Below are 15,334 nucleotides of genomic sequence, written 5' to 3'. Positions count from 1 at the left end.
TAAAATCTATATATATATTTAAATATTTATTGGCTACTTAAATACAATCTCTTTTAAAAACATGTCATTCATATCTAATAATTACAATACAATACTTTTTCTGACTTTAATCCGGTTGCTTGAGATTCATATCATAAAATATAGCATAGGATAAGTCACTGCAATACTACAAAAAATGGGGATAAAGAAAAAATGAAAAATCTCAGCACACCTTTAGAAAAGAATGAAACCACAGTGTGTTACATTACAGGGCAATTCTTTAACTATATACATGACGCTCAGTACTATTCTTTTGAAAGCTAAAAACATAGAGACATAAAAGAAGTTGTTATGATCAAATGACACTCTCATTTCTTATGATGAAGCTCTCATTTGAGTAGCTAAGTTAAGAATTAATATGCTAGTTTTATTAGTCCTCATTACTTGAAGGCCTACCACAAAGACACACTTTTCTGCGCCTTCTGCTGTTTTTCTTCCCAGTGTGAATGAAGTCCCTCAGCAAGACTACTGTTGGCCGACCTATTCTTGTTCTCGCTTTTTGGTTGTTCTCATCAGCCATTTTCAGCAGAAGATATTGTATGTTCTGAACCTCAAACTGCAACCTTCCTATTTGTTCAGAACTTCTGCAAGCCTGCTCCGTTACTCGCTCTCTTTGGACTTGTCCGGCGTTTTCCAGCTCCGCCGATGCATCTCTTTCTATCATTGAGTTGCCCTCTTCAATAGCCTTTGTCAGTTGGTCATTCATGTTTACTTGTTGCATGACAGCTTCCTCAACTTCTTCTATGTGGCTTTTAACTGTTTCATATTCAACTTCATTTAGCTTCTTGCTCCTCTTCTTTGCCACTGGTTTCTTCTTCAAATCTTGCACACTCATTCGGAGAATGGCCAACTTCTGAGCATCTGAGGCCAGCCTCTCCAAGATCTTTCTCTCACCATCCTGAGTTGTCTCTCTTCTAGTTTTCAGTTGCATGAGATTGTCAATATTCAATTCCTTTTCAACCTCCAATTCTGATGAGTTTTCACACCTTTCAGAATTTTCTGACTGATGGCATGTCACAATTTCATCTGTTGGAGCAGAACTCCGTCTATTCGCTTCACTAACCATTGAATCACCATAGCAGTCCAGTTGAGAAGTTTCGAGTAACTCAAGCATCTGATCATTGGTTCCACAAAGCTCCATCTTGCAGTACTTGGAGTCCAGATCATCTGAGTTGTGATCAAGTGGAATGTCTTTCATCAGTGATCCATTTTCAAACTTTGTTCTCCATGTGCTAAGGTCACGATTGCCCTTGCGCTTATGTGTATGATCCATCACCACTCTTCTGTAGCCATTTCCTTGGTATGAAGCAACTTCCATATTTGCATATTCAGCCGCTTGTATTGGAGCTCTTGCTTCAACATTTTCAGTTAAATTTTCCTTCTTGACACGTCTTACAATTTCTTCCATCATTGCCTTTTCAACCGCTCTAATCCTCCTCTGCATGCTAAGCAAATCTGAAACCCCAACTGGTATCAATTCACTTTTTTGATCTCTTAAAATTTCATTGGTATCTTCTTGGAGACAAGTCTCAACTACTATATCTACATCCTGGACAAAACGTTAATGATAGGACTGGATTAGTGGAAAGCATAATTTTATATACAAACTCTTTTGACATGACAAAAAGGTCAAAACAGAATACTACCTTCTGTTCTTCTCTATTGCCTACAGCATAAGCTTTATTGGTCCAGAGAAGGGAAATGTGTTCCAGAGATGCAAAATCATCTTTTAAAGAGCTTATAGCTGGAATATATGCAGATAACTGTCTCTGGAGTCCTCCAACTTTATTCTCTAGCAAACCAATTCTTTCAAACATCTGTTCGATGACCGAGCTTTTTGCGGCACTTTCATCACCAAGTCTCTTGCAAACTCCAGCCATCTCATTGAGCTTACTTTTCAACAGTGCTTCACAAATGGATGAAATCTGAAGATCAGAAAAGCATGCCGTAGCCTCAGCCTCCCATTGTTCAACTTCATTTGTTTTATCCAGCAACTTTGAATTCAGTATGTCTTCCTTCACCCTGTGCTGTTCAACTTCATGATGTAGTAATCTCATCTCAGACTGGAAGCTTTTATTTGTTTCATTAAGGAGTTCAATTTCTTTTTTGTGATTCATGCAATTTTTTGAAAGTTCAACAATCTTTCTGTCCATATCTTCTTTGATCGTTCTTGATTCTTCTTGTTCCATCTTCAGCTCCTCAATAGCTCTGCAGAACTCGGTGTTCAATGTCTCTGATGCCTCTAGCCTTTTCTCCATTGCTAACAGTTCTGCTTCTTTCTTCTTAACCATATTTTCTGAGTTTTCAATTTGACGACTTAAATGGAAATTTGTGTCTTTGGCTTCATGCAACTCTTTATCCATTCTCTCAATTGACTTGTTCAGATAAACATTCTCTGCTTCTGTCAACTCGAACCTTTTCCTCAACTTGTCAAGCTCCTGCTTAAGATCACAATTCATACTGCTAACATTACTGAGGCATTCATAAAGTTCTTTCTTTTCGGTGACTTTCTCAGAGACAGACCTCTCATAGACCAAATTCAGGTTGCTTAGAGCTAGTATCTCGTGAAGAATTACATTATTCTCATCTTCAGCAGCAGAAATTGTATCTTTAAGGTCCAAAACACTCTTAAGCAATGACCTTTTCTCTTCAAGCAACTTACTATTTTCTCCCCGAAGCACTTGATTTGCTCTCTGTGAATCTACCAACTCCACATGCAGAACTGCCAATTTTGTCTTCAATGTATTGTCTTTTTCTTCTACATTGGCTACTTCAGAACTTAGTTGCTTGTTCATCTCCTGAAGTTCAACCTTGTCTGTCTGCAGCATAGTATTCTGTTCTCTCATGTTCTCAAGCTCTTGATTCAGTGCCTTTTTGTCTGACTCCAATTTTTCTCCCTCAGACTGATGTTGACAAAGTGAAGATTTGAGTACAGAATTCTCAACAAGCAGCTGCTGCTTCTCATCTTGGCTTCTCACAACAGAACATTTCAAGCCCTCAATGCTGCCCAAAATATGCAATATTGGTATTTCCCCTTGCTTGTTACCTTTATCATGCTCAAAATCTGGATCAATCTGAAGAGCCCCACAAACTTGATGAATACACATTTTGAACTTTCTAATTTCATGTAACAAGAACTCTACCTCCATCAGTTGCATGAGATTTTCACTCTCCAACTCTGAGATGACTTTATCAGAAAATTTAGATGCCTCAACATGCTTTTCACATTCAATTAATAAGGCCAAGTTGTTCTGCTCCAAATCTTCTATAGAACTTTGCAAGATGAACATCTCGATCTGAGCATTAACAGCTTTGTCAAGTTCTTCTTCAAATTCTATCTTCCCCGATCGCTGCTCTTTTTGTAGTACATGAACAAGATTCTCCAATTTTGCTAGGCGAGCATCACTTGATTGTTTCTGAATAGTGTGTGTTTCGTTTTGCACCAAAATTGAAGCACGGAGTTCTTCTATTTGACTGTCAGCATTTTCTTTGTCCTTCTCCACATCAGAATACTTCTCTTCCAAATCTGTGAACCTCTTTTCCAGGTTACCTAGTCCTGCTTCAACACTCTCCAACTGAGATACTAGAACCCTTCTTTCAGTTAGAAGATTGTTCTTTTCATTAGTTAGCAACTTGCACAATCCTTCCAAGTGACTTGATTTAGCCTTTGTACCTTCAAGTTCAATCTTTACGTCTGAAAGAGACTTCTCCAACAAGGTATTCATCTCCAGTTGCTTCTTCATACTTTCCTGGATAATTTGCAACTGTGAAAGCAAAGTTGATTTCTCAGCAACAAGAATGGACTTCTCTTCCTGTAGAACTTCGCTGGACTCTTGAAATTTCTTTGCTGTTGCTCTTAATCCATCTAACTCATTATACAATGTATACATGGAAAATTCCATAAAGGCATTTTCTATCAAAAGTTCATCCATATCCTTTGACTTTTCACGAAGAGCTTCCTTTTCATTGCGTTCCATTTGGCAGAGCTCCTTGAGCTTTGAGTTCTCTCCTTGTAAATCCTTCACTGATTCTACAAAACATACAGGGTTCAAACCTAAAGTCTGCAGTTGTTCCAGCAATGCCTGATATCTACTATTAAGTTCCAGAACATCTTCCTTTATTTGATGAGCTTCCTGCTGTAGGCCATTGGTTTCCTCAGGATTGATAGCAAACTCTTTTTCAAGTTTCTCATTGATTGCCTTCAATTTAGAGATTTCCGTTTGTTGTTTTTTTATTGACATCAAGGAAGAGAAGTTAAGTCCATGCAGAGTTCTGTTTACTTCTGCAATGCCTTCCATTTCTTCCTTACAATCTTGCTTGGAAACCTCTAAGTCCTTCAACAGCTGGAGCCCATATTTAAGCTCCAAAGCAAGATTCCTCTGCTCCTGTTGTGATTGAGAGTATAACTTCTGCAGAATCTGTAGAATGGATTCAATTTGAAGAAAGTTAGAATGCTCTTCATGCATCAGAGTCTGCAGCCTCTCTATCTCAGCATGCTTGTCTAATAGCTCTTGATCTTTTGCAGCTATCTTCTGAACTAGATCTTCAGCCTCTAACTGAAGCGATTGGTTTGATTTCTCCAACAGATCACAATGCTTTTCAGCACTCTTAAGCTTTTCAGCCCCTTCCAATATCTCTATATTTAGTCGTTCAGAATTTTTTTGGGCATGCAACATTCCCCTCTCCAGTTTAGCTATTTTCTCCAAGCATTGCTGGTACAGGGTGGCTAGAGATTCTTTATCTTCTTTCAGTTCAGCAAGACTTTTCCTCAGTTCTTTAACTTCATGTTCTGCCTTTTCAAGTTGCCCGTTTATCATCCTGGAATTCTCCTCAGCAACGGTAATCTTTGCCTCCAAATCTGATATCTTTTCAAGGCACTGCTTATATTGAAGAAGACCAGCAACCTTCTCAGCTTCCACTCTGCTAAGTTCATGCTTGAGATTTTCAGCATTGCTTTCTGCTTTAACAGCTCTCTCATTAAGTCCCTCCGCTTGCAACTTGGCCAGAGATAACATAGCCTCCAGGTTAGCTATACTTTGTAGACACTGGTTGTACTGAACTAGTCCAGCATCCTTGTCAGCTTCTACCTCTGCTAGCGCTTCCTTCAATACTTTTATTTCAATTTCAGCTTTACTTGCTCGCTCGTCAAGGTCTCCAGCATCCTTTTGTGCCTTGCTAAGATCTCTTTCCATTTGAGATAACTTCTCCAAACTCTTCTGGTACTGAAGGGAGACAGCATTCTTATCAGACAGTATTTTGGCCAGGGCATTCCTTAAGATTTGAGCTTCAGGGATTGAAGAAAGTCCATGTGCTTCTTTCTGCAAATCATCAGGCTCCAAGGATGCACAAATTGGACGAGGCACCCCTGATTTCTGCAGTTCAGCATCAGGGCCTGCAGGATCATCAGTTAACATGTAATTTGCTTCATCAGGAAATGCTTCTGCCATGGTTTTGTGGGCATGGCGTAGCTCCACCGTTGCATGATCATATCTCTCTGCTAATGCACGGTATGCTCGGTAGAACTCCTCAACTAATTTCATGATTTCTGGGCGCTTCTTATAGTACATTTCTGCCCGCCTTGCAAATGTATCTGCATCCACCTCAAGTAGCTTGATCATTGCTTTGACTTTTGCATCCATGTCTGCATGAAAAATAACACAGAATATAACATGTTAAGGACCATATTCACAAATTACAATTAATGGATCCTACCAATTCTAAGTTTAAATACCCACTCCACTCCATCATCTTATTGTAATGAATTAATCATGGTTCACACTTCTTTTAAGAGAACTGAGTATTTCTAATAGACATTATGACAGACTGAAAAAGAAATGTCAATCTCAGCATTAAAAGTATATCAAATTGGAAAGGATTAGTCATTCTTGGAGTGAAATTTTGTCATGCTAAGTTTGTGAGACATACGCAATCTTTTGGAACGATTTTATAAAAAATCTTATACAAGGCGACAACATTACAGGGTTTGCATATATTTAATCTTTTCAAATATACCAAATAAGAAAGATGTGGAACTCATACACCATAAACATTCTTAGTGAAGAAGACTCCAGAAAACTTCAGGACCCTAGTTCATTTCAAAAGTCCCCAAAACATAAGCCATTTGTAAGCTAAAAGAGTAACAGATGGACTGAAAATCCGTGATATATATGTTTGCCATAGCAATGTTAGAACTACTTTCCTCCGGAGAAGCTTAAGTCTAACACCATGGACATTAGCATGATGTTCTGATTCTTAGTCCTTCCTATTAGTATCTTGTTACTCCTAACCAATGTGTTTTTATGAAATTGGTTACAATGAAATTTGGCTTATTGTGGATAGTTTAGCTTCATCTAAAAAAGCAGCAGTGTTTCCATTAGTTTAGTACGTGGTCTGCCAGCAAATTCAATGCAAAAATGCACACCAGATAACATAACAACTCAAAGTCTGTAATCTATCTATTCAAATTCCACTAAAAGTCTAAAACAGTATTGAACCTTCAAGATATAGAGGAATTGGCCACACCTGTGAGGTTTTCCTGAAGCCATTTTGAATTCTTTGGGCTAATGTGGCTATCCCACAACCAAGAATATAAGCGCCTGGACTCGGAATGTGTCAAGGTTGCCATAGCTATGCTGATGAACACCAGTACAGTTGGTTTTACTTTCGCAAAAGCCTGGTATTGAGTATTGCTCTACTCCAAGACATTTTAGACCAGTTTCTTTATTTATTGTACCTACCATTAAATAAATGCAAATATGTTATCATAGTATAAATTGGCCTAATCAATAAGAAATAAAGCTAAAATTTTCAACATTGATATGGTATTACCTTCCAATTGGAAACAGCTCCAATTTATCAGCGTAGCTAAATGGTTTTTTCAGCTGTTCCCACAATTTGATACAATGGGGCAGCAGTCAGAAGGAAATGAACCAGATCAATCTAGGAAAAAAGAAAAAAGTTATGTTAGGCAAGTACTGAACAAGATTACAGTACGAAATATCAAATATGCAGCAGAAGGTTCCATGCTTCATGATGATGCATTTTATCAGATGAACAACTTCAAATGCAACAACCGGGCTCCATTATATAGTATCCATGGACAAGAAGTAAATCTTAGCTTCTGCATGCGAAGAATTACTAACTTAACGGAAGCAGTGATGCAGAATGATTATTGATCATGAAATGTTAAAAGCAGCATAGAGAAGTATACTGAGAAAAAGGCTATGACATATCAAAAAGGTGAAAGAAAAAAAAAATAAAGGCAGTGATCATGAGGCAAACAAAAAAAAGGGGGAAGAAGCTGAGATCAAGTACTCACCAAGTGAATGAGGAACTTGGTACTTGGTGTTTAACAGTTATCAACAACAACTTCTGGGTGCACAATAATTATCATCGAAGTGATCAAATGGGTATGAAGAAAACCATGAAAAGCATCAAGCTTTGAAGTTGTTAGGATCAAAGACGGCCCAGAATTATGGAATCTGGAAATGGATTCCCTTGAGCAGCCGAAAACCTTCCAATTTACTACCCCATTTTCATTTTCTGTGAGCTCACACAAAAAATTGAGAATAAAAATGTTCTCTTTCTTCCTCTCCCACTACTGTTCTTGAAACAGGTTATTTGGCAATGTATTCTTGCGTGTGTCGGCTGTGACACCGTGTGACGCACGAGCTGTAAAAGGAAACACAGACAAAGACCCACGACAGATTTATATTAAAAAAAAAAAAAAAAAGAAGAATTTGATGAGTAGTTGTTGTGTTTTTTATGCTAATTCTCTTGTTTATTGCCATAATAATAATTACGTGTACTGTTATAGTAACATTGAAGGAAGGGAATGCGTGCATATGCAATGCTTTGTCTCCATTCAAACCGTCATTAACGGGATCCATAGCTATGATTATGTCTTAATTACCTTGATTACTTTTGTCACACTTAATAATTAACACCAATATTGTGACAACGGTCGTCTTCTGGTTTTTATGGTTTCAATTTCATCCATCGTTAGCTTGAAAGAGAACTAGTGAACTACCAATCTTACTTGCCATTTAGCAATTCCCTTTCTCACTTTTGTTAAACACGTTGTTCATCTGCAAAAATACCATTTTACATTTGGATATATATAATTTCATTACATATTTGTTAGGAAAATAAATGGTTACACTTAAAATACATATTCGGTTACAAATAGTAAAGTTACTCTATTCAACATCTATTCAACATCCAAATAAGTATTGGTTGGTTTCATCTGCGTCTTCCTTTTTTGACTTTTTGACAAAACCGACAATTTCATCATAGTGGGGATGGAATGGAAATATGGGTTATGGGTATAGAAGAAAGGAGGACAATACCATTATAATTATCAAATATCAATTTTGTCCCTGTATTGAACTTCTCATCATTATTTATTTTATTTCTTTGGCAATATAATGGTTGGCATGCAAGTAGAATGGCACGTTTATAATTACAAATAATTGGGACAGGTGAGATGCTAAAGCCAAAAGAAGAGGTAGATGATTTGTCTTTTGTAAAGTACAATGAATTAAACAAAATGATATATGCTAATATAAGTCTTAAAATAAGCATTGCAGAAAATACTCATGACTTGTACATTGTTGTAGGATAGGAGGAGGTACATTTCTTGTTGCGCATGATTACCGCTAGATTCTGGACTTGTGGGCACGCATGCATCATAGTCAAACATGTTTTGGTTAGCAAGTAGTGTGTGTCCCACCTTTTAATCATTCATTATCAGTAGCAAATCACAAAAACAAATAGTTACTTCTTACTTGGCCGGTTGGGATGCTAAACTTTCCATTACCGGATTTTGATTAGAATTGGTAGACAGATGAAAACCATAAAATAAAACAAAATAAAATATATATAGATTTAATTTATTTATCAGTTATTAATATATGATTTTCAGCTTCTGACAACATATCAAATATCCTAATTCTGAGAATTGAATCGAATAGTTTCGATTCGGTTAATGGATAATTGACTACTAGACTGATTTGGTTTAAGGCAAAAATTGTTTGATAGTAAATTAATTAAGAATCGAAAAAATCAATAAAAAGTTAAAAATACTGGTTAATCAGTCAAACCGGTTTAGTAAGTTTTAGTAATTAACTAATTTAAAATAATAAATAAAAAATCAAATTTTTATAGAAAAAGTTATATAATTTACATATAAATATATTATTTTATTATATTCGATTAAATTACGAATAAATTTCGATTGAATATTTAAATTTTTAACTTTACTTAGAATCTTGCTATAAAGTGTTTACGAGTCGGATTGGTTCGAATTTGGAGTAAAATAAAAACCGAACCAATTAAATTATACTTAATTTGAATTGGTTTAATTTTATATTTTTTTTGTGTATCCGAACTAAACCAAACCGATTAAGAACGGATTGGTTTTTTTGGAGTTTGGATAATTAGATACCTGTTGAAATAAAAATTAAAAAAATTAAAAAATGAGAAATTTTTTTTAAAATAATGTAAATTTGTTAAACATGTAATATTAACTAGCAAGTCAATAATATTTTAACAATAAAAAATATCCATAAATTCACAATTATAATAGAGTTATTAAGTAGTTCGGTTCAAATTCATATGAATATTAAGTAAACAATGGTATATACTCAATATTTTGCTAGCATATATATTAAGCCGGTTGACGCTGTTGACTTTTTGATTAATTGAAATGGAGTATGATTGAGTAATAAAGCTGGCAATGAATCCAATTAATAAGGGAAATATAGATGATGATGAGGATCACAATCACATGGCTTAATTGACAATTAACAATGGTATCCACAAGCTAAGGCAGGCACAATGATAACTTTAGGCACAATGCTATAATCTTCTTTCCTTGTTTAGCATACAAGGTACTATTCTAGTTGATGTTACACCCTAACCAAGCTTAGATGCTTTTAAGACACCGTACTTGAAACCCCACATGATTTTCATCTTACTCCATTTATTTCGTTTCGGCCCATCAACCTTATTAGACTATTAGTTGATGAACATGTGACACATAGATATATAAATATATATTCGTACACACTTATTATTTTGGTTCAGGGGCGGAGCTAGGTACAAGCAAAGGGGGGCAATGGCCCCCCTAATTTTAATTTTTTACATGTAAATTATATATAAATTTCAGTTTAGTCCCCCTTAAAATTTTATTTTAGTCTTATTTTATTGTGTAAATATTTTTTGTCCCCTCCAATATTTTATCTAGCTCCGCCCTTGTTTTGGTTACTCTTTGAGGATTGAATTGAAGCTTAGGTAATGTGATATCTACCTCTCTTAATTCTCACTTTCCTCCTACAAACAGCACAACCCTCACCATTCACCAACCACATTCATTCACAGTAGTTCACAAGCCCAACTACAACGTGTCTTTGAAATATAGGAATGAAGAAGTAGGAACTAGGAACCCCATTGTGGACAAGGCACTCTATATTGGTCCCATCCCCATATCACAAAAGATCATGAATCAGATATTGTGTTTTTTTTTTCCTTAGATTGTGGCTTTTCAAGCTGAAGCATAAGCTGTTTGGTCAATTTTTGAAGGAAGCTAAATGACTTAGGAGAGAGGTTGGTTTTGTACTTTTGTGTTTGGAAAGAATAATGCCAAATTATTTGTTAACCTAACATAAACTGCTATATATTCGTCCATTTTTTTCACCATCACCCACAAGCACCAACATTCAACGCCTAATAATAATAATAATAATAATAATAATAACAATAATAATATTGTGATAAGATAAAAACTTAGGTGCAGGTAACTTTATATGAAATTGATACTTCACATGAAGTTAACTGAGTATTCACCTTGTGGGTGATAAAGATATTAAGTTTTTTTATAAAAAAAAATTGATTAGATATAAATATTACATTAAAGTTGTTCTTAATAATAATCCTTAGTCTTACAACTTATTTGTATAAATTCTTGAATCATGAGAATTAGGCAAAGCCCTGTATTAAGGGACAACTTAGTGTTGGTAATGGAAGAATGAGAACATTGATCTTGAATCTATGCAGCTCACAAGATCGTCTTCTTGTTGATGTGGTCAAATAGCAAAGCCCCTCCATTATTGTCACACGCTAATTAAATAACTAATAATGTTGGTTGGACCAATCTTTCGACTATAATTCACACCTTATTTTATTTTTACTTCAAAAAATGCATAACTAAAACCCTTTCAACAATATAATGATTGTAACCAATTCTTGTTAGTTCCATTAGTTTAATTTATCCTAAAAAAATTTAAAGCATTTTTTTGGAAATGGGGTTGTCAGTGTCTATTATTTAAGTATGAATCATAATAGTTAAAATTTCGATTTAACTCTTAAAATCTTTGGGGAAGGGGGTGTCTATTATTTAAGTATGAATCATAGTAGCTAAAATCTGGATTTAACTCTTAAAATCTTTTGATATTACGATTTTAAATGAGTCTATCGATTTTACGAAATTTGTACTAAGTCTAACAATTTTATGATTTAAATCTTGTTAAGATTTTATATTTTACTTTTTCGATTTTATGTAAAATCTCAATTTTCCCTACCTTGATATCAATTATGAAAACTTGCGTGCACACATACACTGAAGGGAAGGAATCAAATCTCACATATTGAAGAAATTATAATTATTGCAATCAAGTAGCGCCAATAAAACTATTTTTATTAAAATTGATATGATTTATAGGGGAAAAGAAAGAGGAACACAGGGTAGCACTTCAATTCAGAAGATCGAAATCAAGCGTGATGGACAATGATCAAAAGGACCACATGACCAGAAAATGGGTTCCGTGTTCATGGCTGATTAGGACCAATCAGGATGCCTACAAAGACATATGTTTTCATATAGGCCAATCAATAAAGAGGAAGGAAAAATTAAGATCCCACACTAAACATTTGATGTCAAAGGTTTTTCTATTTTTGTCAAGATGTGATGTCCAGTTAAGATTTTTTGCTGTTCACAAACCATGAATTCAATGGCCCATTAGCCCAATATATGATTTTTTATTATCGTTGTTTTTATTGAGCCTGGAAATGCTGTTAAAATCAATGTTGCGAAAATCGGATCAATTATTAAACCAATCAGGTGACAAATTTAATGGTTTAATAGTTCAATCGAGGTTCAATTGGAGTTGAACCGGTTTCATTAAATATATAATAAAATTATTAATAAAACTCCAACTCTCCAATATGTGAATTTCTGTATCAAGTCTCTTTGCAAAACATCCAAAACATGTACCCAATCTAAGAATCATAAACATAATTCAACCAAATCATATGAAGCCATATAGCAAATTCAACACAGAATTGTGGCAATGCTTTTATTTTGAATCAATAACATCAAAACAACAATTCACCAAAACAAATACAATAGGTTGGATTTAAAAATCAATCTCAGTCGAATTAATAAATTAAACAATTGAATTTGTGACTCAATCTCAGCAGAATTAATTCAATATGAACAAACTGAATTCAAATAAAAATTCAAAACATTAATATCTCAAAATTCAGCAGAATCATCTATAATGCATCATATGCATGTTCAGAATAAATTTCAAATTTCAGAGGGATAGAGTCAGAAAAACAGAATCAGGGAGTGTTAGAGACTGAGACTTGAGACCTGAGAGGGTTCAGGCTTGAATCAGAGAAGAAGAAACTTGAGAACTGAGAACTGAGATCTGAGACATGAGAGGATTGTGAAGCAGAGACCAAGACATGAGACACAATGAAAGGTAGTCGCTTTGACTTCGAGACTCCACGCGAAGAAAAAAAGCAACGACGGTGAGACACGGTTCGGAGCATAGAAGCAGAAACAACGCCAACGAGGAAGGGCGAAGGAGGAACGACGAGGAGGGGAGAGCGACGACGACCCACGGCGAGGAGCAGCGAAGCAGCGCAACCCACGGCGACAAAGCGAGCTCGGACAGAGAGAGTGACAAGTAGAGAAGGGGTTGGCGATGAGTTTAAGCTCTGAAATGGGATAGTGGGTGGTGGCTATTCTTGGAATTCGAAGAGATGAGAGGATTTTTTAGTGGGTATGAGTGAGAGAGAGAGAGAAACAGAAAGGGGTGGGGTGGGGATTGGGGCCTTTCTTTTGATTCAGCTTGTTTACGTTCGTTTGGCCTTTCTTTTCTATTTTTTTTTTCACCTTCAAAACGACGTTGTTTTGTAGTTTAATTTTCAAACCAAAAACCACTAAAAAACTGGACGGTTCTTTCGATTCACCGGTTAACCGTCGATTCGACCAGTTTTTTCACCGATTTTTTATTAGGCAGTTTCTGATCTTACCCAGACCGACTAAGTGACCGGTTCTCAATTTTTTCGGTTAAACCGGCCGGTCTAATTCGATTTTCAGAACCATGGTTAAAATTGAACCAATTGCAACATAATGGTCATTCATTAAATGCGCTATGGAAGATATAAGTGACCATGAGACTAAGAGAGCCGTCCTTAGTACGAGTGGTATGAAAGCACCAGATCAAGATGGCCTTAATGGTAGATTTCACCAAAAATACTGAAAAACTATTAAGGGAAAGGTTTGTGAAGTGGTGAAAAATTTTTTTGTTGAAGGAATTATACCAAATCAAATTAGTGAAACCACTCTTGTCTCAATTTCTAAGATTAAAAATTTTGAAAACCTTAATTATATTAGACCGATTAGTTGTTATAATTTTATTTATAAGATCATATATTGAATTTTGGTGTTAAGATTGAGAGGATTTTTAGAAAAAATTGCATCCACAATAAGTGTTTGTGGGAGAAGACTTATTCAGAATAGCAAAATTATTATACAAGAGGCTTTTAATAGATTGGATAGGAAAGGAAAAAATGTAGCAGATGTATTAACCATAAAACTTGATATGAATAAGATTTATAATAGATTTGAATGGGTTTTTTATTTTTTGGAAGAGGTGCTCAAAGTCTTTAGTTTTAATGAGAAATGGGTTAAGCTGTTGATAAGTTGTGTGAAAAGTGCAAATTATAGGATTAAAATTAATAAAAATTTATCAAAAAAGATAATTTTATAAAGAGGGTTAAGACAAGGAGATCTTTTATCTCCCTATTTATTTATTATTATTGCTGTAAAAGTCTTTACTATCTTTATGAATGAGGCTCAAAATAAAAATTTAATCACCCATATTAAATTAGCTCTCATTAACTTATTTACTTTTTGCAAATAATTGTATCGTTTTTGCAGAGGCCAAAGAAAAGAAAGTATATAAGATTATTTAAATTCTAAACATTTATACTGAAGTTTCGAGTCAAAAAATAAATCTTCAAAAGTTAGGAATTTTCTTTGGCAACGCTATCTCAATTCAAACAAGGGTAAATATAGAAAAAATTTTGGAGATTTCGACTTGGGATAACCCAGGAAAATACCTTGGCTTACCATCCAAATGGGACAGGTCAAAAAATCAAGCCTCAGCATGGATAGAAGAGAAAATTGATAACAAAATTGATGGTTGAAAAAAAAAATCAAGACAGTAATACAGGCGATTCTAACATACGCTATGAGCGTAGTAAAATTTTGCAAGAACTTTTGCAATAGACTTAGCGCAAAAATCGCTAAATTCTGGTGGGAAATTCAAGGAAAAAGAAGAGGCATATACTAGAAGAGTTGGGAGAAAATAATCACAGCGAAAGAGGATGCAGGATTAGGTTTTAAGAATTTTGAAGTACAGAATCTAGCCCATCTAGCTAAATAGGTATGGAGATTAATCAATAACCTGGAAATAACATGAGTAAAAATTCTAAAACCATTTTTATTTTTTTAATGGCAATTTTTCAGTAGCCAAAAAGAGCAGAAAGGTTTCGTATTGGAATAGTATTTTAAAAGGGAGAGATTTTTTTAAAAGAAAAGATTGATGGAGCATTGGTGATGGATCAGAGATTAATGTACGAGACGAAAATTGGATTGAAGAAAAGGGGAGAATAGAGCTCCCAATAGGAGATAGGAATATGAAGGTAAAAGAACTCCTAACAGAAGGAGAGGGATGGGATATGAGAAAAATTTAGAGCATTTTTTTTAAATTGGGTTGGTGAGAGAATTATGAGGATACTAATAAGCCCAATAAATAAAAAAGATAATCTGATTTGGCCATATAAAGCAAACAGGGAAAATACGGTAAAAATTGGGTATCATCTAGCAAAGGAAGAAAAATCTAAATACAAAATCAGGCAACATCAAGTACAGCTCTGAAGAAGTTATGGAGAACAATATGAAAAATGCTTATACCTCAAAAATTAAAAATATTTTTTTGGG

At 34.9% G+C, this 15,334-nt stretch overlaps 1 protein-coding gene across 1 annotated transcript; it reads right to left on the bottom strand.

The window, feature by feature from the left end:
- Nucleotides 1-193: 193 nt before the first annotated feature.
- LOC107488550 (protein NETWORKED 1A) lies at nt 194-7,710 on the bottom strand. The gene is made up of 5 exons (XM_016109308.3): nt 7,358-7,710; nt 6,868-6,978; nt 6,562-6,772; nt 1,686-5,680; nt 194-1,588 (listed from the first exon to the last, which is right to left on the bottom strand). Exons 3-5 carry the CDS (start codon nt 6,662-6,664, stop codon nt 410-412), a joined length of 5,277 nt encoding a protein of 1,758 aa, XP_015964794.1. The 5' UTR covers nt 6,665-6,772; nt 6,868-6,978; nt 7,358-7,710; the 3' UTR covers nt 194-409.
- Nucleotides 7,711-15,334: the final 7,624 nt, after the last annotated feature.

The sequence above is a fragment of the Arachis duranensis genome, chromosome 5 (genome assembly GCF_000817695.3).
Source record: "Arachis duranensis cultivar V14167 chromosome 5, aradu.V14167.gnm2.J7QH, whole genome shotgun sequence".
Classification (NCBI taxonomy): Eukaryota; Viridiplantae; Streptophyta; class Magnoliopsida; order Fabales; family Fabaceae; genus Arachis; species Arachis duranensis.
This window is presented reverse-complemented; position numbering and strand designations above follow the sequence as displayed.